General features: G+C 29.5%; 2 protein-coding genes across 3 annotated transcripts; both read right to left on the reverse strand.

Moving 5' to 3' along the window:
* Positions 1 to 4: 4 nt before the first annotated feature.
* Positions 5 to 9,432, reverse strand: LOC112691052. 2 transcript variants are annotated; one of them, XM_025565179.1, is made up of 5 exons: positions 9,233 to 9,432; positions 3,736 to 3,856; positions 1,080 to 1,274; positions 259 to 375; positions 5 to 195 (listed from the first exon to the last, which is right to left on the reverse strand). In XM_025565179.1, exons 2-5 carry the CDS (start codon positions 3,844 to 3,846, stop codon positions 121 to 123), a joined length of 498 nt encoding a protein of 165 aa, XP_025420964.1. In that variant the 5' UTR covers positions 3,847 to 3,856; positions 9,233 to 9,432; the 3' UTR covers positions 5 to 120. The 2 variants fall into 2 exon arrangements, with proteins under 2 accessions (XP_025420964.1, XP_025420963.1); XM_025565178.1 differs by lacking the exon at positions 9,233 to 9,432 and adding an exon at positions 6,425 to 6,690.
* Positions 9,433 to 13,777: 4,345 nt separating this feature from the next.
* Positions 13,778 to 22,850, reverse strand: LOC112691051 (15-hydroxyprostaglandin dehydrogenase [NAD(+)]-like). Its single transcript, XM_025565177.1, has 6 exons — positions 22,546 to 22,850; positions 22,342 to 22,465; positions 21,740 to 21,852; positions 20,911 to 21,087; positions 20,664 to 20,827; positions 13,778 to 14,061 (listed from the first exon to the last, which is right to left on the reverse strand). Exons 1-6 carry the CDS (start codon positions 22,636 to 22,638, stop codon positions 13,956 to 13,958), a joined length of 777 nt encoding a protein of 258 aa, XP_025420962.1. The 5' UTR covers positions 22,639 to 22,850; the 3' UTR covers positions 13,778 to 13,955.
* Between the last annotated feature and the right edge of the window lie 3,520 nt (positions 22,851 to 26,370).

The following is a 26,370-nucleotide window of genomic DNA, read 5'->3' on the forward strand; positions in this document are numbered from 1 at the left end:
TTCATTATAATATAATAAATTATGTATTTAAGCTGATTTAAATTCTTTATTAATCTGCACACTGTTTTCTATTTGTCCGTGTGGCTATGCTCCTTGTATATGAAATATTTAATATGTTGCTTATGGGCCTCTATATGAACGGTAGCCCCAGATTGAACTCAACAAATAAAAGGCTGCCATTACTAGTCCCAAAATCTAAATAAACATGAATACATATTAAAAAAAAAAAATCAATTTATTTTTAAATTTTATGTTTACCGAAACAATAACAAAGTGATTGTGATTGGCCCGATTGTCATTTTGATTCGCATCGAGTAATAGGAATATAGATGCTATTAACAAAAATATAAATCCAGCACCATGGTAAATGAACTCCTGCATGAAAAAATATTGTTATTCATAAAATAGTCAATACATCATAATTAATAATTATTAATTAATTTAATAATATTTTTATTAAATCATTAACATTGAATGTAGCCTTTTTTTTACAGTACCTATTTTTAATTTATATAACATCAACCATTAATCTAAGTAATTAATGATTACAAAAATATTAGGATAGTAAATATTTAAATAATAACGAATACATTATTATAAAAATATATTTATTATCAGATCCTATTAAATGTATTAGCTGTATAAAATTTCCTTCAAAGAAAAATAAATGGTGAACATTAGTTTATTTACTAATATTGATGACGTTTGTTAGAGTTTCATTTAATAGGTATAAGTAATTTTACAAAAATACATGTATCGGTCGGTATTAAATGTATGATAATCCGACTTATCAATTAAATTAAAAGTGATATCAAAATCTTCTTTGGAATAATAAAAAAAAAATTGCTAAAAGTAATTAATTTATTATATCTTAAAAATGAAATGAAATAAAAATACTCGTCAGTGAATGGCTTCTTTCTTTGTAATATTGTTGATGTTATTTTATTTTTATTTACATATTATAATTAATTATATTATTGTGCTCATAACGATTTAGATTGTGAGTTTTATTAATTAAGAAAAAAATATTTCATAATAGCTTGACCATAAAGATGTTTGAAATTAAATAATTTACTTACAAAATTAGTTTTTGATATGATAGGTCCAGTGGAAATAGATAGCAGACAAGAAATCAGTAATAACAGACTTGTTAAGAAAAATGTACACACTATTCCTAAAAAGAAAAGGTTGGAGTGGTTTGCGCCATATACCCAGCAGTTACATAAAGTATCTTTATTGTAAATCAACAGTCCCAAAATAATACCACCTAAAATCTGGAAAAAAAAATTATTAAATAAACGTTTAATTGTATTATTAAATTAAAACCTTGTTGGAAATAATTGTAGTTATTTCAATGTCGGTTTTCATTTTTCAAAGTAATATTAAAAAATTATGCTTTCTAAAGCCTATTATGGTTATGAGCTTTGACAAGATATAATACAAATAATAATATACAATGTAATATAATAATTCTTTTATTATCCATGATCTATGCAACTTTTTATATTGTATCATACGAATACCTAGCTATAATCATTTACACAATTATTTAGCTATAAACTAATAATAATTGACTATTATATCTGAATGTTTATTTACATCATTTGAAATTATAAAAATATAATATTGTGCCCTTGACGTACTACCACTTAACCGACAAAAAAAATATTATAAACATTATTTATCGTAAACTGTATGTGGTCTAGTCCAATGAAAACCACTAGGTCAAAACGCTGTTGAATATAATATTACCTGAATATTTTTAATGTCTTGGTGATGTTTACCATATTTTTATTTAAAATTATTTCATTGCTGTTGCGGTTTTTCGTATATACATTTTTTTGGTGAAAATGTCAAGGCTAAAAAATAATCCTATTTTCCAGTTCGGTAATCGCAATGTACAGTGATATGATGACTATTAGTCTGAAGGGGAGTGTATGTCATGGCGCCACAGCCCTTCCGGAGAACTATATCGATCACGAGTTTTTCAATAAACCTCCGTCTAGGGGACACGCCCTGGATACTTGGCCTAGATACGTATTTTACCAATGTATTTCGACTGCAATGAACAACAACAAAACTGTTGATTCATATATAGGGGAAAAACGTTTAATTGTTTGTTTGTTCTCTGTTAGATTAACCAGTACGCACCATTGATTTGTTTAAATGAAAAATGTCGTGATTATGTCAGTATCTGCCGTTAACTATAATATAAACCTGTGACCATTAAATAAATACTGAATAGATAAAACTTTTTTTACGGCAACTCTTCCGAGATTCCTAATAATAAAAAACCTTTCAACAATATATCAACGAAAATTTTTATAAGTCCCACCAAAATAGCACAATATATTATTGAACAGTTCAACAGCCGTTCTGCAGTAATAGATGTTTTTTTTATTATATCCCGCCAACCGTATGCGGTATTAACGATTTCTATTAAAATAATTACTTGTTACAAGTTGATTCGAGTCGCAAAAAGTTACTCTTAGAGTAACGTTGAAATTTCCTACGACACTTTACCTCGCCATATTGGTCTTAGTACGAGAAAACACTAAATTGGCTGCTAATGAAATCTAAACATTTTGGAGGCAATGACATGTCCAATTTTTAACAGTTGTTGTTTTTTCCTCGGATCGATATTGAAAAATAGGTGTATCACAATGCCTCTTGTTTCTAGATGCTTGAATCATATAACATGCGTGCCTATTATTTGTTACAAGATCACTACTAGGAACAATAAATCATTGTATTCCTCGATTAAAGTTTTTTTTTGTTCCAGAAACCGATTTGACGTCTTCTTACAACGATTTCGTTTCAGGTATTTTCGTATTTACCGAGTTACTTATTATTATAAAAGCTTGTTGGCCCATAGGAGAGACGTCGAACACAAATGTTGCTAATCCACCCATGTATAACATTATACAGTTGTACCGAAGTGGACCGAAACGTTTCATTGGTCCTATTACAATGTCGCCTCGCGCTGCACGAAAACGCGCGTTCAGATTTAATTACGTGTCTGCGGGGAGTTATCTGCATGTAAATTTCAAATGATCATGTTTTTCCATCGCCTCGGTTTTACATACGTGTACAGATCCACTACCTCGCCCGAAAAAAAAAAAAAAAACCATAAATTATTAACACGTGCTGACGGGTAATTTAAAGCCGGAGCATGAGGTCATCCTTTCCCGTCGGCATTGCAAGCACTCATTAGTCAACTCGTTACGAATGTGTCTATATACTACGATGCACCCGATCCTGCAGTGTATCACGCCGGTTAGAGATTCGGGGCATAACATCGCATTCGATTCGTACGGTCGTAGAATAATTATAACCCGTCGTCTCGATTGTTTGCGCTCGTACGACGCGATTTAGGACTGCGTTTTTTTTACGAGACTTACGAGTCATTATTGTATTTACGCATGACGTAAGCCGCATGATCCTAATCCATAGTTATAACATCGACAGACGGGACGAAGGGGTTTTTTTCTTCAAACATAATACGTACAACTTATACGAGAAAATGATTGAAAAACTTTTCGTTTCAACCCCTATGTTTAACATCATCTGTTAAACGTTTAAAAGTGACAGATTTTACCCAGTATATAATGAAAATTATATGCGAATTGAACATATAATCTCGAATAACTATAGTAACTAACTGGTCCTGAAATAGGAACATTTATATATTCATTCCCCAGACGGTAGTTCTTGTCCAATAATACACAAACTTACGACTTCAGCTAATTTCAATAACCCGGGTATGGATTTCACGTAACCCGTGTTCAGGATTATAGCGGACGTGGTAGATGTTGTGGTTCGGGTAACTGTCACTGTGTGAGACATTTCTCTAGACCTGTAACATAAAAATACGTATAATATATAATACATTTTATATTTATAAGTTTTAGGGAAAATTTTTAAAAAAAAAACAAAGAAGTATCACTTTCACATTTATTACATTTTTATACCATCGTATAAACTTAATTTCAAAATGTATCATTCTTATTGAATATTAAGTTACAAAACAATTATTGACAGTCGTAAAATAGATAATAGTTCTATTATAATATTATTTATTCTTTGATTGAACTTCGTTTTATTTCTCCGGATTATTTCTTTTCACACATCCTCGATCCCTCAGTTACCAAACAACCTATACCTGTCTTCTCAACTCTCGATCTTCTACTATTATTCTCTCTATCATTTTACGATTTGTTTCATCCTTAATTTTGGCTTCCTGATGCAAACAGTAATTCATAATTGTTCCCTTCAACTTAATATGACGTACCAAATCCCTAATAATATGTCGTACTATAATGTTATATAAATAAAAGCACTTTAATTTAAAAAAAATAAAAATTAATCATTTTTTATTGTTTATTTCATGAAACTACCATTATGTACTAAGTATAAGTACCGACATTTGAAAAATCAATGGTCTTAAAAATTATGAAAGTATTTCGCACTGAAGCCCTTGAAATAATAATTTAAATACAAATATTATTGAAAACTATATCCGTTTTTGTTATTTATGAAATGCAATTATATGTTAATGTTTTTCAATATATGTTAATATTTACAACCCACGTATATTTCATTTGTCGGCTAAATACTGAAAACAATTCTCCGAGAATGTTAATATTGTAACCCTGAAAATGATTACGTCATTTTCAAAACTTAACTCCGGCTTATAACGTATATAATTAAGTATATTATGTATATATATAAAAATGAACGAATATTGTGATCTCATACCATCAACGGTAAAAATATATTTTTCACGATTAAGTAGCGAATTTCAACTCATACAAACAACATGGCGAATAAAGGTTTGTCGTGCATCAGATGTAATTATTAAACCCAATCCGAGATTGCTATAGCAATAAAAAAATTAAAAAAATTACCTACCTGCACTGAATCTAATGTTGTGTGTAGGTTCTGCGTTTTTAAAGATGGAACATGAAGATTTCTATTTTTATTCGATTATGGTCATGTTCTAGTGGTCCCGTATAATACTAATAGGTACGTAAGTAATATTCGTTTGTCCACCGGTTGTCTCGTTTTTCTTTTTTCACTTCAATTACATTTTTTATTTTAAAGAGTTCATCGGATTATTATAACACGTGTGTGGTTCTTCTGACCACGTGCGATCGCGCGTATGCAAGAGCAATCCCAATCCCGAACCCAACTCAAATTATGCCTGTTAGACTATACAGTACATTAGCTTAACATTTTCATTGAAATGACATGCGACTATATCATTTGTATGTTACGCGAACGGTACACATAAACAACAATAATTACCGGAATGGACGTGAACGCGGACACGAAAATCCTATTGTATCGCGCACGCACAAACACGGACCGCGCCGTAGCCTTAAGTGCGATGACGACACTCGGTGTGTCTGTTATTCGGTTATGGGCACACATTACGTACCGTACGACGCTAATGTATATGTATTTATTGTACATTTTACAGGCATATTACCTTGTGCGTTCCTTATTGATGCGACGTAGGAGTAATATAAAAAATGAAATAATAAATGCATTTCATACCTAAATGGTTTTTTTCAAGTGCCTACAAACAAACTAATATAGCGCATACGCTTGCAAGGTCCGTGTTAATTCCGGAACGACACATACGTTGTATATTATTTACTGTGACACGAAATATTCCAGAAACTATTTAGTAATTCCTATCGATATATTGTTTTACGTTATTTTTTTTCTAAACGTAAACTGTGCCGTCGGATCAATAGACTTAACGGCGTCTGTTTTTACTTTTCTTTTTTTTAATATAAGTCTCTTTGAATCAATCCGAATTGCAATACAACAATAATTTTTACCCCTGACATTAACATCTGACAATATAATCGAAGCCCCCTTCGTGCCTATATACTGTGTACAATTACAAATTCATTATTACAACTATGCAGACGTAGTGTTTTTTTTTTCGTTCCTGTCATGCTGTCAAAATACAATATAAAAATACTTAGAATTATTATTGATACGTGTTTGTACCGTGTTCATTATTTTTTTTTCAATTAAGGAATCAATAATAGTGTACATTAATCGGAATCAAGGAAAAAAAAATACATATAAACATAAATGTATGACTTTTTTTTATAAAAAAAAAAATATATATATCTTATCTAGGATCGTCAAAAAATGCGGAAAAAATGTCAAATTCGTATTGTTATAGTATGGTAGCCCACTTCACCTACGTGTTTAATTTTTATTCCATACGTAATGTACATATTTATGAGTTATAATTTGCATTATTTTATACATTTTCATCTTCAAATGTTCGCTAAATGTATACGATGAAATACAATTTTTTTTTAAATGTAAAAACATTTAAAAAAAAATTTTATTTAAAAATTTAAAAAAATTAAAAATTTTATTTAGTAATTGTACTTACAGGTGAGTTCGAATAGTTTCCATGTTTTAATATTTTTGTACTTCATTCGTCTTAATAATCGACACGTATTTAGAAAACAATTTTATTACACAAGTAATAAAAATAACATTAACGTAAAAACATTTAAAAATCGTTATTGAATTATCTGCATATATTATGGAAGTTTTCAATCCTCGCTGTTGCCTATGAACTTAAGTTAATTGTTTAGTTGACTACGTACGGACGAAAACAACAAAAATACATAGTATTTAATTTTTAATGCAACAATTCTGATTTTCAGACTTTTTAATTAAACTTGAGATTTGAACAAACTAAAAACGACAACACTACATACTATAACAATAACTGATTGCTCTGAATTTGAAGCTAATAAATATAATTATTTAAGATATCTGTAGCTAATCCAATAGCAATGACTAATCTTGACTATTGTAGGTAATGTAATTATGTAAACATTATATGTCAATAGTCATATGCATATCTGTAACTCATTGTGAGATTAATCATATACCATATAGATTAGAAAACCATATCATAATACCAATATTTAAATTTCACAAATTATAAAATAATACAAAAACAATTCTCTATTATCGGAGAAAAATTATTAATCATACAATTTTAAACCTAAATGGGTAACTAGGAATGAATAGTTTTTCGGCAACCTGTGATGATTCATAAATAAATATATACATAGTATTCGTGTGTTAACATACTACGTACAAATATACACGTGTAGGTTTTTTTAATTCAATATTTTTTTAAATGTTTTTATTTGAACTTAATGTTTCAAAGCGTACTGTACACATCGCCTAATTGAGTCACGGTTATTTCGCGCGAGTCCCGGAAAAATATACGGATTAATTAGATTCGTTACAATATGATATATGCCGTAGATAAGTTAATTGAAGGTGAAAGTTCTTCAATGATCTCGAAATGTAATGACGGTAGCGCGTTAAACGTTTCGATTACTTGATTATATATAGTTATATACACTTACACATGGGACATCAACTCGTATAAGTGGGTCAGGAGGAGTGTACTAAATTTAGAAATTGCTAGCGGAATGCCATATCATAAGGACTATATCTATTTTAAATTTAATATTTTAATATATATATATATGCACGTGAGCTTTATGCAAAATGGCGACAATCCAATACGAAAAGTCCTTGGCGCGTGGCCATGTTTACGAACCTAGAGCATTTTCAAACTTTTACACGTTGAGAAAGTTTTGATTGCAATAAATACATCAACAATAATAAAACATAACAAGGTAGTTGACCCTGTTGTACGTACAATAATGTAACATTGTATCCAAGTGCCTACTTAACACATGTTTTAAATTATATCCGTACTAATTATTTAACACTAAATTAATTGCAATACTACGGTTATTGCATTATTACGCACGTACGTGTGTGTTGAAATCAGTCGAATAAAAATGGTAGCTGCAATTTTTTTTTTTATTGAAAACAATGTTTCTCTGACGATGTCTAGAATTAGTTTTAATAATACGAACGCACGAAATCAGTATGCGCAAGCACTCGAAGAAATTAATCAGAAAGTCGCACAATCAGAAAAACAGTTATGTCGGTTATAAATAAAAAAAACAAACAAAACTATTAGTATTCAATCCCCGTAACAGATTTTTTTTTAACCAAACGTCATTGTGACGGATTTCATCGTTAAACAAACGATGTCGTAATCGTCAACGGTATTTGTGTTTATTACGTACACTTACGGTCCGGTCTTAAAAATGTAAAACCGAACACGACGCCACCGTCCCTAAAATCTAGATGGATTCGATCCACAAACACGATCGGTCAACGCTTAAAGTATTGCCATTCGTCGGGCATTAGCCGTTAAAAGCGCACGTAGTTTTAAAAAACCATAGGTATACCGTGTTAGTCACTGTAACCCGTTTGAGTTCTAAAACCGACGAATTAAACGTGCCCGCGACCATGGGCGTCACTATATTCCACATTTTGGAGTAGCAAAACGTATTTTTAGAAAATGAAAAAATAATTTTTTATAGGTTTAATATGATAACTAGCTAACCTCTTCTGCATAAATCTCGGTATGACGTATAGTGTATACACTGCTTTATCGTCCGTATTGGACTTATCACAAAATATAATTGTTTTGAATACAATTACAATAATATAGTCTCTGTACACACTTGAATAATAAACATCGAATATATTTTTAAAATCAATGACTTTTTTTGGCGTAGCAAAAAGATACTATTGCTACACCACAAAAATGTCTGGGGTAGCACCAGGGCCGGAACTACGGGGTGGAAGACGGGGATTCATCCCCGGGTGTAACATTTTAGAGGGTGTAATTTTCGTAATTATTAACAACTAATTTGATATTTTTAACTTCGTTAAATACTGATATTAGGTTAAAACTCAATAAGTACGGTTGTATATTGATTATAAGAACACAATTTATTTGAGTATTTGTTTATTAGTCTATGGATAGGGCGTAAATTTAACATTTTACCCGGGCGTAAAAAATTCTAGTTCCATCTCTGGGTAGCACGGATACCCCTAGATAGCCCTAAGCGAAGCCTATGCCCACGACGATCGCGGTTCCGCGCGCGACAACGTACGATCAGGTCAGCCGTACTAGCGCGCAACGGTGTCGTTATCGGATTTATTGCGTTCCGCGAGTCCCGCGTCGTTCGAAACCCAACCGAGTTCGGTTACGGTCGAGTATACCAATAAAACCACGCGGGGTGTTAAACGAATGAATGCGGTGCGTGCGCGTGATGTGCGCGTGAATAATGATGACGGGTCTTACCTTTACTTGCACGGTTTACACGGGGTGAGAATAAAAGACGATAAGCGTTTTCGTTTCGACGTGACACTGTCGACGGTCTATCGACGCAACAGGACGGACCGGGACAACGGTAGTGACACAGTGGTGTGAAAAACAAACAAGTGCGTATCGATCCGGACAACAGTGCACAAACTTGCGTGATTGACGTCCAAACGTTTACTGTGCGAAGGGAACGGCGTCCGTCGGACGCGGCGTCGTGTACGCGACGTGCGCGCGCGCGTTTGTACGCGAGTGTGTGCGTGTGCGTGTATTAAGTGACCATAAAATTCCACTCTTGAGCCGCCCACGGGCTTTCGGAACGCGAACTTGTAGGCGACTGTCACACCGCGGCGTAGATCACCGACGAAGTCATCCGCACAGTTTCTGCGTACAACGTTATAATCGTATGATCGAGAGATTCGCGCGAGAAAGTGATTTCCGAGAGAAAACCGCGCAAACGGTGCGGACGACGGGTTTCAGAAGTACAACGTACTTGTACGATCGCGGTACTTGCATAATCCACGGACAACCTTTCAATCGCCTCGTCCCGGTGGTAATAAAGTGCCCGTGTCCGCCGCGTACGCTTCTAATACTCACTTGATGATCGGTGTTCATTACAAAGTGATTTTCGATCTTAAATTCTGGTAAACACTATATATTTTTATCCGAGGAGAGTGGGTGTATCACCCCTCAGTGGCGTATTTGCGGGGGGGGGGGATAGGGGCGATCGCCCTCCCGGGATATGTTTGAAAATCACATTTTATGTTTGTTGAACTTTTCTTTTTTTTTTTCCGTTTGAATCGCCGACGCCACGGGTAGACTTTCGTATTACTTCCGTCATGCCGTCAAATATTTGTTGAACTTATGAGTGTTTCTAAATATTTTAATCAATGAATAATTTTTTTTTTTTTATTGCACTTCGGAGTTATTCTTGTTGATAACTTTATGATAATTTTTCATACATTTGATAAGAACTTTTTGTTGCCACTTAATTTATGCTCGATGTACAACCATATTATCTACAACCGCGATTACGGCCCACGAGTGATAACTGATAATATCAACCAGATCACTGATTAGTGATTGTTTATTGCTCTATGGTACGCATAGCGTATACAAATACAAGGAACATTTCCAAAGGTGAGCGAGTTAATGAAAATGATTAACTCGAATTAAGTTAAGAAAACACAAGATCGATAAGTTAAAAGTTAATAAGGAAAAAAATATTAATTTAACTCAGTTTAAAAAAAGTTAATCTACTTTTTTTAATTAGTATGTAGAACATATAAAAAGTTACTGAGTTCTTTAATAGTATCTAATTTTCTAAATTATAATAAACAATTTTATTGAATTTTTTTATCATAGTATATAGCAGTGGCGCCGAAGTGTTTGAAAAATACTATGAAATTATACATCAAGGAGTAACTCACTACTATATTTATTTATCTTTGTAGTTAAAATTTTTTATAAATAAAATTCTGTACCCACGGTCAGAACCTAATACCCAAAGGTGGGCCTCAACCTACAAAATCTAATATGTCATCTGATTTACAGTGTGACATTTTACTTTACATGATTATTTAATTTTATAATAATATTTACGTATTAACGAGAAATTTCAAAAAATTTTTACTAATTAGATTAGGATATTATATTAAGATAATGTTTTAATCAACTGTGAAAAGATAAGTTATTTCAACTGCCAAATAAACTAGTTAAGTTAAAAAGTGAAAAAAGTTAAATTCTCAACTTAACTTTAACTTTTTAACTAGTTAATGCCCACATTTGAACATTTTACTCTTTACTGGAAGGAATGGTTTATGATAATACGGAACGTCACCCGTCAAAATGGTCACGTTGTGTCATTTAGTCATCGTGATAAACTGATAATTGCGTATTTGAATTGGCTTACTTAATCGTCTATGAATTGGCTTACAGGCTTGGCATTACTAAACATTCATAGATCAATTGAAATAAGTGTTGATGATGTAATTGATAGATTTACAAGTACCTATTAAAAAAATAAATATAAATTTTGATTTGTAAATGAAAATGTGCTTTATTTTTTTAAATGTATAAAAAAAAGTGTTTGGGTTGTGTGGAGTGCAGTTGACTCCTCTTAATATCCCCCCCCCCCCCGAAGTGAGGTCTCAAATACGCCACTGATCACCCTGCCCATGAATCAATTATTGGCTATAACATTTCGTAAACGAGCAGTAGTAAATAAAAATGCGTGCGTGTAAAAATGCCAACAACACTGCTTTATTTATTAGCCGCGATTTCGATTTATTTACAGCAACGACTGTAGCGCACATGTTAAGTAAATAAAATATCTCTAACTATTTACGTACCACCCATCGGCTGGGTACAATTATAATTTTCTAATATTAATTCTTCATTCGTTACGAATCTTGAAAATAATCCTACATGTTATATTACTTAACTGATTCTAAGTGTCGGTTACCATATACTCTTAAATGGTTATAATTAGGGCCCGGAATTGTATGCATTTGCATATTTTTATACAATAAATTAAAAAGTAGCTAGGTAAGACAAATTTGAATCTTAACCTAACGTGTTGGTATGCGAAATTAAATTTGACATATTTTTGCATATTTGGAACATTTCAAATCATTATGAATATTTTAGAATATTTCTGAAAAGAATATTACGAATTTATTAATATTATTATTTACTACTAGCGCATGTCCATCGTAACTTCCGTGAATCGTGCAGTTATATAATTTGATTTTTGTGTTGTACTAAGATAAGATAAAGTTTGCTAAAAGTACCAATCCGATAGTAGCTCTCCGGGTAACTTTAAAAATATTATAAAAATCCGCTTGATTTGTTTAAATTGATTTTCATTTATGAATTTTTGTTCAGATGAGTATGTTCAAAATACAATTTAATTTCAATACAACATACAGTTCAATAAAATATATAAAATACAGTAGATATATTTTAAAGTATATTTTTTATTGAATATCAATTATTTAATGAATTGTATAGATTTTAAAATTAAATAAATTTAATAAATAATAAATATGCATTTTTGTTTGCATATTTTTGCATATTTTGAGTGCATATTTGAATGATAACTATCGCATAAATGCATGGATATTTCGTACGTTTTTAGTGCATATAATTCCGAGCCTAGTTATAATTTATACAAATAAACCATTTTAAAATGTACCATAAAAACACTGAGTCATGGTTCTATACTGAAATACAACATAATTAAAATACGATAATTTTCAAAACAGTAAAATTGAACTGTAGGAAATAATAACCAACGTACAGATTTCATCGACATTTTCAACTTTAAATTATTATAAAAATAAAAATAAATAGTTTATATAAAAAAATTAATACATGCTTAAGCCTGGAGTATTATTATACAAGTATTTGTAATATACGTCCGGTTTCGAATAAAAAAATTCACCATAAAAATATTAGGTTAAGCATTTATTTATTTATTTTTATTAATAAACTATTAATATATTCATTTACGAGTATAAACTAACAACTCATTAACTTTTATTACTTTATAATTTAAATTATAAATAATATAATTATATATATTGACCACGATTTCTTTGATAACTATTACAGAATTTTAAATTACATTTGTGTATTATATGTCTTCACACATTTGACGTACAAGTCACAGCTCAGAAAATTGGATAATTCCCACAACTCACTAGTAATATCAGTTTATCACTGTCAAAAAGTTAAGTTTATCGGAAGAGAAGGCTAATTTATATGCCAAGTATATATAGTAATAGCCTATAGGTTGTACGACGGATGCGTTGCAAAAATTAAAAACAAGAATTTTATATTTCGAAGAAAATTATTTATTACTATTGCGGGTCTAATAGTAAATTCGACCTTTTCATTTCCGCTTGAATGTCATTGTGGCTGGAAGAGAATTTCACGAGTATTCAAAATTTCTGTTAAATTAAATCATTAGATGAACTTACAGTTGCTCGTTCGTGCATGGATATGGGAGATGCATGTCAAATGATTAGAATTCAAGGAAGGTTGGCAAAATTGAAAATAATTATGAAATTACCCAAAGAATGTGGAGATAAACTGCAGGCCATAAATTGCAGCGTAACAATATCCAGTTAAAATAGAACATAATAAATTACATAACATATAAACACTAAATATTGTAGTTGATACAGATTATGTGAATGCGAATTATTAATAATTACTTTTACTTAATTTAATTCACTGTTACTTTCTTTGCTCGGGGTATTTTAAATCGCGTCCATATATTATTAATAATATGTTGAAAAAATATTAAAAGTATGTACCAGTTAATCATATTTTCAAGAGTAGCGATTAGTATTTTAGAAATACAAAAACATTTCAAAACCGGATAAAATTATGAAAACTGTTTATGTCAAAATTGATTTATTTTATATTTTCATACTACAATAATAAATATGATGTTCTTGTTTTACAATTATACATACATCTATAGAATAATGAAGTTAATTATAAAATTTTACTTTTTCATCATAATTACATTCTATAATAATTTATACATCATCTAGTACACTTTGTACTATATGTACCTACTTCCATTGAAAAAAATTTGTTTGGTAAATATAAAATGTATTATACAAAATAAAGAGTAAACTAAATATTAGATGTTTACTTGTTATTTATAATAATTACTAGTAACTTTTTTCATTTAATACTCAACTAATCTTGGTGGTTTATTGTCTTCGACAATCCATGTCTCTCCATTCTTTCCTTGTTCCAAAATGATAATCAAGGCATTTCCCACGTTTTCAGAACTGAGAGAAAAATAAAATATTCATAAAGTTAGTAAATATTACATTTAATAAAGACTTATTTTAGTAATTAAACTCCAAATCAATTGAAACTATACTATATCAGTTTATTTCGTAGTCTTATGCATATTTATTGATATTATACTCAATTAATATTTGAAATTATTATAATATTATTATTAACCCATATTGGAATTTAAAAGTCATATTAGAATTTATTCATAAGCCGTAGCTGCTATATATGCTGTTGTTTTTTATGCGATGATTTTACATTGCAGGTACTTTCAGATATTTACAAACAATTCAATGAACATGGAGAAAGTCAAACACTTAGTTCAAGTACCTAATCAGATTTCTGTATTATTACAAAAGGGAATATATTATAGTTTTATGATATAATTTTAATTCTATAAGTGTATTTTATTTATTTTCCATGTATCCACAAAAGTTCACAAACAATATATATTCGTATATTATCGTCTATTTATTCGAAAAAATAATGGACCCCACTGGACAAATTCGTTGTGCATATTAATAATAGTTAATTAGTAAAATTAGTGCACAACTTGTGGAAATGTCTAGAAGAAAAGAGGTAGCAACTAATAGACTACGAATTTTCCATATAAAGATCACCCTTAGCTACCTCATAAACAAAAAGGAACCTCCAATTTGCCAAACTTGCGGAGTCATATTGAATATCAAACAAATATTAACCGAATGTTTAAACTACCAGCTCCACAGGAAAAAAGCCATTCTCTCTAAATATATTTCCACATCACTCAACAACTATCGAGAATCCATGAAGGAAATAATCAAATTCATCGTCCATCAAAATTGTTAAATAACATTTAAACAAAACAATACTCCAATGACCGATCCTGCCGAGGGTTATTTTGAGTATAAAAAATAAAATAGTTACTTTTTATAATTATTATTATTATTAACTTGTGTCACGGATGGTACAAATCTTTCTCGTTACCAACAAAGAAGACATCAAATTATACATTATGTTGATCTCTAAACTTCTTGACAAATCAACTCGTATATTTTTTAATAAATAAAAATGAATAGAAAATAATTGGGTCTTTTGAATATTAAATATGTATAACGTATAACAGTATACATGTACAACCAGTGTTGGGACTTATATAGATAAATTAATAACTACTTATAAAACTACTTATAAAATAATGAAAATTATTAAATTAATATTATATGGAAAACAATATTGTTAACTTGAAACATTTTTTTTTTGTATTCTGTATTCATCCTGATACGTACAAAGCAATTTTCATTTTTTTTTTTTTTTTTGTTAACATTTTAGTGATTTATTGTCATTAAATATTGTACAATATTTATAAATACTGCTTAATGGTACACTACATTACTACAATAAACATTAAACACCTAGGTATCTATTGATAATAATGATTATAATCAGGGACGTATTTAAGGGGTGGGCCTATGGGGCCCGTGTCCCCCCATTCACCGTATTTTATACTTTATTTATTATTGTAGGACCTCTTATTTTTCACGAACGGGCACACGGTTAAATACTGGAATATCAATATATCATGATAATATAATACCATCAATTAAACGGATTAGCATTGTATACACCCTGAATACACCTTAATATACACCCTAAAATAATTATAAAACCTGAAGAAGAAGTTGATGCATATGCTAATAAACACCCCAGACGTCTTCAGTTATTATAATTACAAAAATTATATTTAAAAATATGTTTTATTATAAATTTGTGTAATAAAAGTTTATGTTTCAATCAAACACTTGTATTTTGATTATTTTGGTTATGAATAATGACAGTTTTTTGAGATGGAAAATTTATAACTATGTATACTTTGAACTTTTTGTTTGTGCCCCCCACCCCCCTTAATATATTCCTTAATACGCCCCTGATTACAATTGAGACTTCATCAATATTATTAGAATATGAAATATTGACCAAAAAATAACATTTTTTGAAAATATCTTTTTTTTATCTAGATAAAAATGAAATTATCTTTTTTCTTTATCTAGATATTTTAATTTTTTTTATCTATTATCTTTATCTAGATGAATATGGACATAATATCTTTCATCTTTATCTAGATAAATTTTGCATTATCTATTCCCAACACTGCGTACAACAGCAACTAGCAAGTACAATAATCTGAATGGAAATAATGCGGCAACAATGTTGTACCCTCCCGGTTCTCGGTTCACACAGAAAAAAAATTATACAATAATCTAGATTCAAAATGTTTTCAAATCCTTAATTACATATCTTCTATAATTAGGAAAAATAATTTCAAGTTGATTGTTGATTAAAAATATCGATTTGATATTGAAATATTTTAATACATTTTTTTCGTACATGTTATAGTTTTTATATTATAAAATTACGCTTAATACGATGGTGTTTAGTAGTATTTGAATTTAAATGGGTTAATAATTAAATTGGCATTATAATGTTCAATACTCGATTTTCCTAATTCATTCATTCCCGCTGTTACTCTAAACACTCTGAACACTCCATACAAAAATTAATCGTAATGTGCCGGCATCGATGTGTAATGTATAATTAATGTTATTGGCTAAAATACATACAACATTTTAAGGTAAAAATTCTAGTGTCAAATTGTCATGACTACCGTTAACACAGTATGCATTTTACAGTAAAACGTGAAAATATAACACAACGTAATATTAAAAATTTACAAACACAACGAGATTGTATAAGATCGTATCCGACCAATACAATATTCGTATGGTAAATACGCGTAGAAAGCAGCAAAAAAGGACGATATATCGACGATGACGAGCGAGACTAACCAGAAGACCTCATCTGTCCCATTACCAGGTACCTACGTTGATCTTATTTAGTTGTTTGTTCCTACAATGAAGTTTTATCGATTGTTAAAAAAACATTTATTTCACTTTAGTCGTACATAATATACACCTATATCATAATTATTATACAAATAAAGACTCGAATAATTGATTGAACTATAGCACCAATTCGACAATTAAATTGCTTGATGGATCGTGTAACATTTATCATAATAATTATTATGAGAGTGCGTTATATCTATTTGTATGTTTGAATTAATAAAGATGGAATGATATTCGATTGGTTAATTCATAGTGATGACGAAAGTTAATGGGGCGATGAGAACTGTATAAGATTATTCAATCCTTTAAACATGTGGAAAATAATTTATTTTGGTATTTATTAAATGACTATATTTAAGAACGAAGTCAAAGATCTCAATTATATTCCTTTCCCGAATAAAAAAAAATCCAACAGATAATGGAAAAGTAGTTTTTCGGGACCTCATATAATTGATCAGTGATAATTTAAATATATACGAGTATACATTATAATTCGGATAACTTTGATGTTGGAATAAACTCAAATATAATCATAGGCGCATATGGGAAGGAGTGCAAGACGAAGCATTTATCTCCCTTATTAAAACAATATGAATTTGTATAATTTAATAATATTATTATTATTATTAGGATAGAGAATAATTATAAAAATACATAACTATCCCTTACATTCCTAAAATTTTACCTTTGAAAACCCAAGCTATTAGTTATATCTGTACTCAAATATTTGTTTGAGTGTTTGATAATTTCTTATATACATTTTTTTTAAAGATTAGATTTTTAAGTAAAACAAACAAATATTCATGCTATTAATAAATAATCAATTAGAGCATCTAGTTATGTATATATCAAAATAAATGGGTTGAGTATAGAATTGGCTTTATTTTTAGTTAAAAAAATCGTTATTTAACAATCTGTAATATTTTCACAATAAGTAAATTTGTTAATAAGATACAATTAATGTGAATGAACTTGCTGTTAGAACTGACTATAATTAATTTTTTAATAATGTATAAAAAATTAATTCTTCAATTTATTTCATAAAATTGACATACTTGATCTTTGGTTGATAAATTAGGTGATACAATTGTTTTAAGCCATTGTTGGATAGTCAATTACAACAAAACGGAGCAGGTTAGTTTAATTAATTTTATATTATACTAGCAAAAATAAATATTAAAATTGCAATAATAATAATAGCAAATTATTATTTTTCTTCAGCCAGTACAAATGAACCAAAATGACGATCAAGTGGCCAATATACACTTGTCTAGATGTTCGGCAGCAATAAACGACCATATTTTTGATAGCATAGGCCAGGTAAAAAGATCATATGAAAAACATTTAAAATACTTAAATATACTAAATTATTTTCTTTCTTTAGCAAAAATTACCATCTAAAAAACGAAAGAGAAATTTTGAAAACGATGAGGACAAAGAATTTCCGTGTGTAAAAAGAAGAAAGCTAATGTTTCAAAAATGTGCGAGAAATGATGATAACGAGGACGAAGAATTGCCATATTTGAAAAAAAAGTTAATATCCAGAAAGCGTAAGATAAATTCTAATGATGAGGTCGAAGAATCGCCAAACCCAAAAATAAGAAAACTAATATCTCGAAAACGTCAGAGAAATGATGATGACGAGGACGAAGAATTTCCGTGTCGGAAAAGAAAAAAGTTAATGTCCAGAAAGCATGAGAGAAATTATAATAATGAAATCAAAGAATCGCCAAACCCAAAAAGAAAGAAAATGAAATAATATTTGCATATATACAACAATTAATTGATGATTTATTATTTACTTTTTATTTATTATATTATTAATGAATTGTTTTCTTAAAATAAATTTTTGTTTGTTATCGTTGCCGACATTGTTTGTTCATCCGGTAACGTAGTTTGTTAATAAATATTAATTATCCTGTATGATAAATTGTTTTCTATATGTTGGTTTTTTACTGCACAATCGTCGAATATATACAACTTAAATTAATTTGTGGCTGTGGTTTATTAGTTGCAGTAGCATTTTACAATACCGTCAGTCGAAAACAAATCGATACCAAATTCCAATAATTAACTCTTTAACCTACTGTTAAAATATTGTTTATCTTTCGGCATTTTAATATTCAAACAGTGCACAAACTTAATAGTTTAAAAGTTGAATACGTGTCCAGAAAATATTTTAGTTTCCAAAGTGGGTCACAAGTCATAAAATATTCAAGACTAGCGCTTTACATAATTAAATAGTTATCCTAAAAATAAGATTTCTGTTATCATCATTCATCACTATAGAGGTTATAATCGACATGATCTGATATTTTATTTAAATATATAATGTTTTAAAATTATAGGTACATATTTAGTATTACTTAAGTTTTTTTTAAAAAAATCAAAAATGTAGTAGCTAAAAATTTGTTTAAGAATGACGGAGAAATGTTTGAAACATTTTGAATTTTTAAGTTATAGTATTCGACCAGTTAGATACTAAGTCGAATAATTGTTAGTAAGTATAGTACATCGGAATTCATGTTTTATACACTATGAATCATCATTAAAATTATTTGAAAATTAAATTTATTTAAAATTATTTTTTTTATTATTTTTTATAGAATTATATATTAATATTTCTCACAATTGCAGCATACTACAACCTAAATACGCCGTCGATAATATTAAACATTATCTCCGATGGACAAAAAAAAAACCTGCAGTACTTCAATGATCGCAAAATGAATACTGATATTATAGATAATATAAATAATATATACTATAAATACATAATACATTTAGATGGTATTCCAAAAATGCGTATAATAAAGATTTGAACAAAATAGCATCAGAAATATTTTCAAAACTTAACCACTAGATGGCATTGTAATAATAGCTACAAATCATGTAAAATGTTACAGTTTATTCGTCGTACAAAATCGTGTTATATTAAAACCACAAAAGTAAAATATAATATGTACTGGTACACAATACACACGCTAAAAATCCATTTGCTTAGTATTATTCTTGACGTCAAGTCAAATCATTAGGCATCAATTGAGGGCACTCGTTGAGAAGTACTAGTGAATTACAAGTTGTAATTCCACTGTAATTGAGTCCCTCGTGAATCTATTTAACCTAGCTAGTAGGGTATCAACGTAAAATATTTTACACAAATTAAACATACCCTTCCCTAGACTTTAATGCATACCACAATACACGTAGAAAAATGAAAGTTCATAATAATATGTTTACGTTCAATATAAAACATTTGATTAAAGACAGTGATACAAAAACTTGTCGACACTTTCATCAATCACGTTTTTCTATTAAAGAAATCAATAGAAAATTATTAATACCAATCGTAATAATCGTCCGATAAGTAGTAGAATAATTTTAATATTTTTAATAGCGTTTTTACAAATCGATTCAACTCTTCGGAAAAATTGAGTTACACATTTTATCGAATTTCTTCTTAAAACGTAATCTCTTAATAATATCATAATAAGCATCCTTAATTTTGTGAAATTAATAATAAATATACCCATGGTACCCAATGTTCTCGTCGACATTATTCGAGATTTTTCGTTTTGTGAATTAAAATAATTCATAATTCAAATCCACCAAAAATAATTATCGAAACAAAATAAAATTGTTCAAAGTTTACCATCGATTATAAATTATATTAGTATTTATAATAATCAACGGTTTTGCACACTTACTCCTGTAAAATCATTTGATTATTTGAACCGTGATTGTCTTCGACGTGTTCTACGCTGTCGTTCACCGATTCGATTTGATTTAATGTTTCCGGAAATTTAGTGCCCGTGAATCCGGGACACAACGTTATAAGTTTAACTCCATGAAGACCGAACTGACGCTTGCCCTTTATAAACATAACGTAACTCATTAGAAATGAATAAAATCGCTATTCGTTGGTTGGAAATTAAATTCCTTGTGAGCACTCACCCCGAGTCTTTTTGTAAAGTCCGTTATATATTTTTTCGTTGATTTGTACAAGGGTGTATTAGAAAAACAGCCACCGAAAACCAAAAAAGAAGTCGTCTGTATGACCGTCCCACCAATGCCTCCGTTTGGAATCCCCATGTACTTGATCGCCAGTAGAGTGCCTCTTACAACTCCGCCCTAATAAAACACATTAAGTATAAATCATTGAATACATACCCTTAAACGTTCCACACATCTCGTTGTAAATACAACTTCGACGTTTTCGCATCATGTGATACAAAATTAAGTACGAACGACGAGTTTTAGAAGTTATCGATATGTAATTAAAAATCTGCATTAACAATGGATTAAAAGTTATAGCACATTGAAAGAGTAACTAAGTTAATATTTTTAAATTTTATAAGTATCAATGTTAGAAGAAATTATTGGAAACTTGAATAAATAATAACTGTCGTAGTCACGTCAGTGGTTATAGTCAATAATGCATACATTTATATGCGCATTGTTATAAGTAGGTACGGTTCGTAAAAATGGTCAGCCCAAAAAATCATGGTAACCAAAAAGTAAGAAAACTTATTTTATAATACATATATGTGTGTATGTATCAGTGGTATCCTTACTTTTTTATATGGAGGAGGGGGCGAATCTCATACTTGTATTTGCATTTATTTTGTGTGTATGTATATATATGTATTATTTTTCTACCGTGATATAAATAATAAATAACTACAATTTTTTTAAAAAAAAGGCCATGAAGTGAAGAGCCTGCCCCATTAACCCTTCCTGAGGACGTCCCTGGTATATATTAATATAATATGTAGCAGCTTACGTAGTTTATATTGACTACACTGGACCATCGTACAATTGACTCGTCGAAGACTCCAGCGTTGTTAATGACGATATCAAGTCGACCAAAATACTTCATACAGGTTTTAAAAACATCTAAAATCATATTTTACTCAAATAATTAGTTTTTCACAATTTTTAATAAATAATTATCAAAATATTTTATCGAAAGAAAAGGTTATATCGATAAATCAAAATAAATTAAAAGTTTAAAAGTTTCTTCTGTATTCAATGTCAGTCTTAACAAATATAATAATTATATTATATAGTTAATCCATTAAATACATTTTCAGTCAGTTGATCAACACTTTTTTGTAATATTTTAATTTATACTGACAAGGAATTTGGAAAATATATTGCTAAACGCTTAAATCATACATTTTAATAATAATATGTATTAAACAATTATTTAAAAAATGTAACTTATATAAGTATATATATATATTATACATAATATGTATATAGTATATATACTTTATATAATTAAATATATTATATTTAATTATAAATGTACTAGATGATAAAAATATGATTTACAACTTTCTCAACCGATAACATAGTAATTTGAAACTTTCGATTTCTTACTTTCAAATTCTTCTTCGTTGGTCACATCACATTTTATTGAAAGCACATTTATTTTTTGGAACTCTTTTTCAAACTCACTGACTATAGCATGGCATTTTTCGACGCATTCATCGCAAAGTAATACCTGAAGATCACTTTTGAGTTTCTAATACTTACAACCGCAATGAACAAGCACATTATTAAAGTATGTTACATTTATTTTACCTTGACTCTGTTTTTAAGTAAATTTTTGACGTAAGCTTGTCCGATTTCTGATGCTGCTCCAGTCACTAAAGCCACTTGATTTTCGAGGCCCATATTTTTGTTTAAAAAAATCGTAATCAATTGTCTTCGATTGGAAAAATAACAAAAAACATTTTTTTAACGCAATTAGTATTATTATAAACTTTTTATTACAAACAATTGAGCGATAACGATGATTAATAGTTTAAATTTCTAAGTTACACAGCCTACATGACGACACAATACCATTCAACGTTGCAACGTTTACTAACACTATATTTCTATGGTACTAGTGTTACAGCGTGGAAAATTAGATCAAAGGTTGTAGTGATAAATTGTCAGTTACACAAAACAGTATACCTATATTTATTCACGTGTGCAGATAAAAAGCATCTTATCCAACCAGATAAACGTTATCTATTTATCAATACGACGTATGGGTACACCATAAAGATAATAATAATAAGAAATATTGAAAAATATTTTAGCGTAATATTACAGTCGTTTTGTATTCGTCAATAATTGTACAATATGCTTATACATATAAAAATTTAACTGACTTTAGCGATTGACGATTATTGAAAACGTTAACATAATTATTACATATATAAATATATATATTGATAATTGTAAGTGTATATTATTTTAATACATAAAACAAGACGATCTTTTGAATATAAAAAATCATATCTGAGAATTCCGCTATTGCCTAGTATAAGTAAACAGCAATAGGTGGGTACACCGCATAACATGACAACATCTATGTATATTGGTATATTATAGTATAGGTACATTGCATTACAGTATCGATGTCGCCTCAAGAACGTGATCGAATCAAATGTATCTGTACAACAAATAAAACAAAACACATAAAGATGCGTTTATGTTAACTACGATTATGTTAAAAACACGTCTTAATAATATAATGGCAGGTAATATTGAATACGAACTGTTACTAAATAATCATTATACGAAATTATAATATGTGTTCACGTTGTACCTGTAATACGTTTAAAAAAAGTATGCAACACGTTAAAAACCACTGCTTGACTTGCTGTATGATAATTAGGTTAGATACGTCTTAAAAGTCATACGAATTTTCCAAACTTCTCGAATAATAACTAAACATAACTAATGCATAGGTATACACTTTGCAGGCAATAGTTTCAAATTTTCCCATCGTAGGCGGAGAGCAGATAATTACCAAAAACGTGATTATTTTATTATCTATTATTATTATTATTATTATTTTTATTTTACAGCATTATTAGTAGTCATTATTAACGGATTGGTCTGGCGGGATACCGAGGTAAAATTCCCAACGGACTGGTCGGTTACTGCGGTGATATTTAAGTGATAATTCGATAAATGTTCAAATCATTATTTAAAAATGTATATCTATACACATATGCTTAGTATTACGATTATCGCCGTGGTCAGTCGAAAAATAAGAGTGATGTTTGTGTATTCGCACAAGGTAAATTGTTTTTGTTTACAATTTTAAAACAGGTTGGTTTATAAAAAGAAAAATGCAACGATCCAACCACGATGACACGATGTCGATATAATATTATTTAAATGCATTATATAATTATGTATACGTGTGAAATTGTAACAGAGCGGTTCCAGATGACAACCTAGGTTAATAGTATTTGTACTTGAAAAAAAAAATTACATCATTTAATACTAATTGTGAATAACATCGTATTTCATTCAAAGTCATAATCATCATGCACAATAACCTTTGCCTATTATTATTTATATTTTATTATGGTTGATGCAGGTTTGCATTTAAAAGCGCACGATACATTCCATTGCAGCTCAGTTCTTTCATTAAATCGTTTTTTCCGAACGGAGTTTTGTGCCCAAGAATAATAAATATAAATAATTTCAAGATATGAGGTCATTGATTTTTCGAAACGCTGATAACATTAACCTAATCGAGATTATTTAACAGGATATATTTATTCAACGATTAATTCGGTTATGGCGACTGGATTAGTTCACAGTCAAGAGGTTTATTTATTTGATTAGTATTTGCTCAAACACCACAACGGTTTGAATTTTCGCTCCATATCATGTCGTACATTGTGCCATGAACGTCTCGAACTTTCGAGAATTTTCATTACACTCCAACCCTTTACATCTCGGAGCAGTCATGATGACCGGTCTACAACTCGGCCTTTGCGGTTTCTGTCTTTTACGTGCACTCGCACGCGTTACACTTCCGTCTCCGCGTATTCTTCTCGCGTTGGTCGCCACGCGGAATTTGTGTGCCGTTTGAGGTTTTCGCCGACTCACGGTGGAAGGAATCAATCTTTTAGCTGGACAAAAATAGAAAATTTTGGTATCGTAATCAATGACTATAAACATAAATATTTATTGCTACTTATCTTTTGAAGACATATTTATTGCAATATGCAATAATAATCAACTATTGAGTCGATAAATGTAGGTATGATTAATTAAGATTAGTGAATGGAATGCCATCACATGATGTGAACGTATACTATTCATTTTAGTTTTTCGTTATTTTATATGAATAAGAAAAATTTTACTTTTTATAAATTAAAAATAAATCAACATATAGTAACAAGTAAGTTTGTTAATTTATAATTATACTATAAATTAAAATATGCATACATATACAATAAAATTAAAGAAACTTTGCTTATTTCCATAAAATTGTGTAGAACAATTCTTGGGGGCTTCTTCGAGGTTGTCCTTAATATTTCTTTGATTTATAATCATGTTTTTTTTATAATACCTACTGTATAAAAAATTTGCTCTTACCCCTTTCTGAGTTACATTTAAATTACAATAATTTTTTTGATTATTGTAGATAAAACTGACATTGAAAAAAAAGTTAACCAAGTTAACACTTTAACAGGATCTTCGATCTAAGTTTGTTATATTTGTAAAAGTAACCCTAAAAATATGAAAAATTTAGACCAAATACATACATTTCAAATAAATGAAGCTAATTTTAAGTACGATTTATCCACATTTACATGCTTGGATCAAATTTTTAGAATGCATTTTGCATATTGCATATACATTAAAATCGGCTCCAACTACAAAAAGGACAACTGTTGAACAGAAAGTTTTAATTTCGGAAAAAAAGAAAGAAATACAATCTCGTCTATGGAAAGAATTGGGCTTGAAAGTTGACAGAGTGGTTCAGGGTATGGGTACAACTAATACGGGAAATGTTGCTCGAAAATTTTTTAAAAATCCAGAAAAAGTTTCTAAAATTACAGGAGTTGATGGTCGTTTGATTCATTAATTTTTTATAATATTAACAGTAATTTCTAGTGGTCACAAAATAAATAATGAACGATTTGACGAGTATACAAAAGAAACCGCTAAACTTTATGTTGAGTTATATAATTCGTACCGTATGCCGCCAAGCGTACATACAATTTTGATACATGGTTCTTTAGAAATCAAATATGCTTTAGTTCCTATTGGAAAGTTATCCAAGGAAGCGCAAGAGCCGCAGAACAAAGACTATATTTCGAGAACACCATTCGAAAAAATCGTCACGCGTTAACACAAACATAGATTTGTTTAACTTTCTTTTGATAACATCTGATCCAATAATAACTGGATTAAGATCTCAGAGTAAAGTATCATCAACTGAATTATTTCCAGATGCAAAATAATTATTGGATATTGAAAACTCTGAAAATAATGAGTCTAATGAAAAAAAAAGTGAAATTAGTAACCATTCGTCTTAATTTTAATATTCATTAGTTATAACTTATTATAGTTCATATATTATACAATACTTTTTTTTAAATTTAA

Source organism: Sipha flava, unplaced genomic scaffold, assembly GCF_003268045.1.
Source record: "Sipha flava isolate LNK unplaced genomic scaffold, YSA_version1 553_pilon_pilon, whole genome shotgun sequence".
NCBI lineage: Eukaryota > Metazoa > Arthropoda > Insecta > Hemiptera > Aphididae > Sipha > Sipha flava.

What these genes read in the sequence shown, in the direction of transcription:
- LOC112691052 (XM_025565178.1), bottom strand. Translation starts at nt 6,447, where the DNA reads ATGGAAACTATTCGAACTCACCT. An exon ending in TATTGAAATTAGCTGAAGTC is followed by an intron (nt 1,275 to 3,735) that starts GTAAGTTTGTGT and finishes TTTTTTTTCCAG; the next exon opens with ATTTTAGGTGGTATTATTTT. An exon ending in ATCACTTTGTTATTGTTTCG is followed by an intron (nt 196 to 258) that starts GTAAACATAAAA and finishes ATGTTTATTTAG; the next exon opens with ATTTTGGGACTAGTAATGGC.
- LOC112691051 (XM_025565177.1), bottom strand. Translation starts at nt 22,638, where the DNA reads ATGGGCCTCGAAAATCAAGTGGCTTTAGTGACTGGAGCAGCATCAGAA. An exon ending in TACTTAAAAACAGAGTCAAG is followed by an intron (nt 22,466 to 22,545) that starts GTAAAATAAATG and finishes AGTGATCTTCAG; the next exon opens with GTATTACTTTGCGATGAATG. An exon ending in AATCAAATGATTTTACAGGA is followed by an intron (nt 14,062 to 20,663) that starts GTAAGTGTGCAA and finishes TTTTTCTCTCAG; the next exon opens with TTCTGAAAACGTGGGAAATG.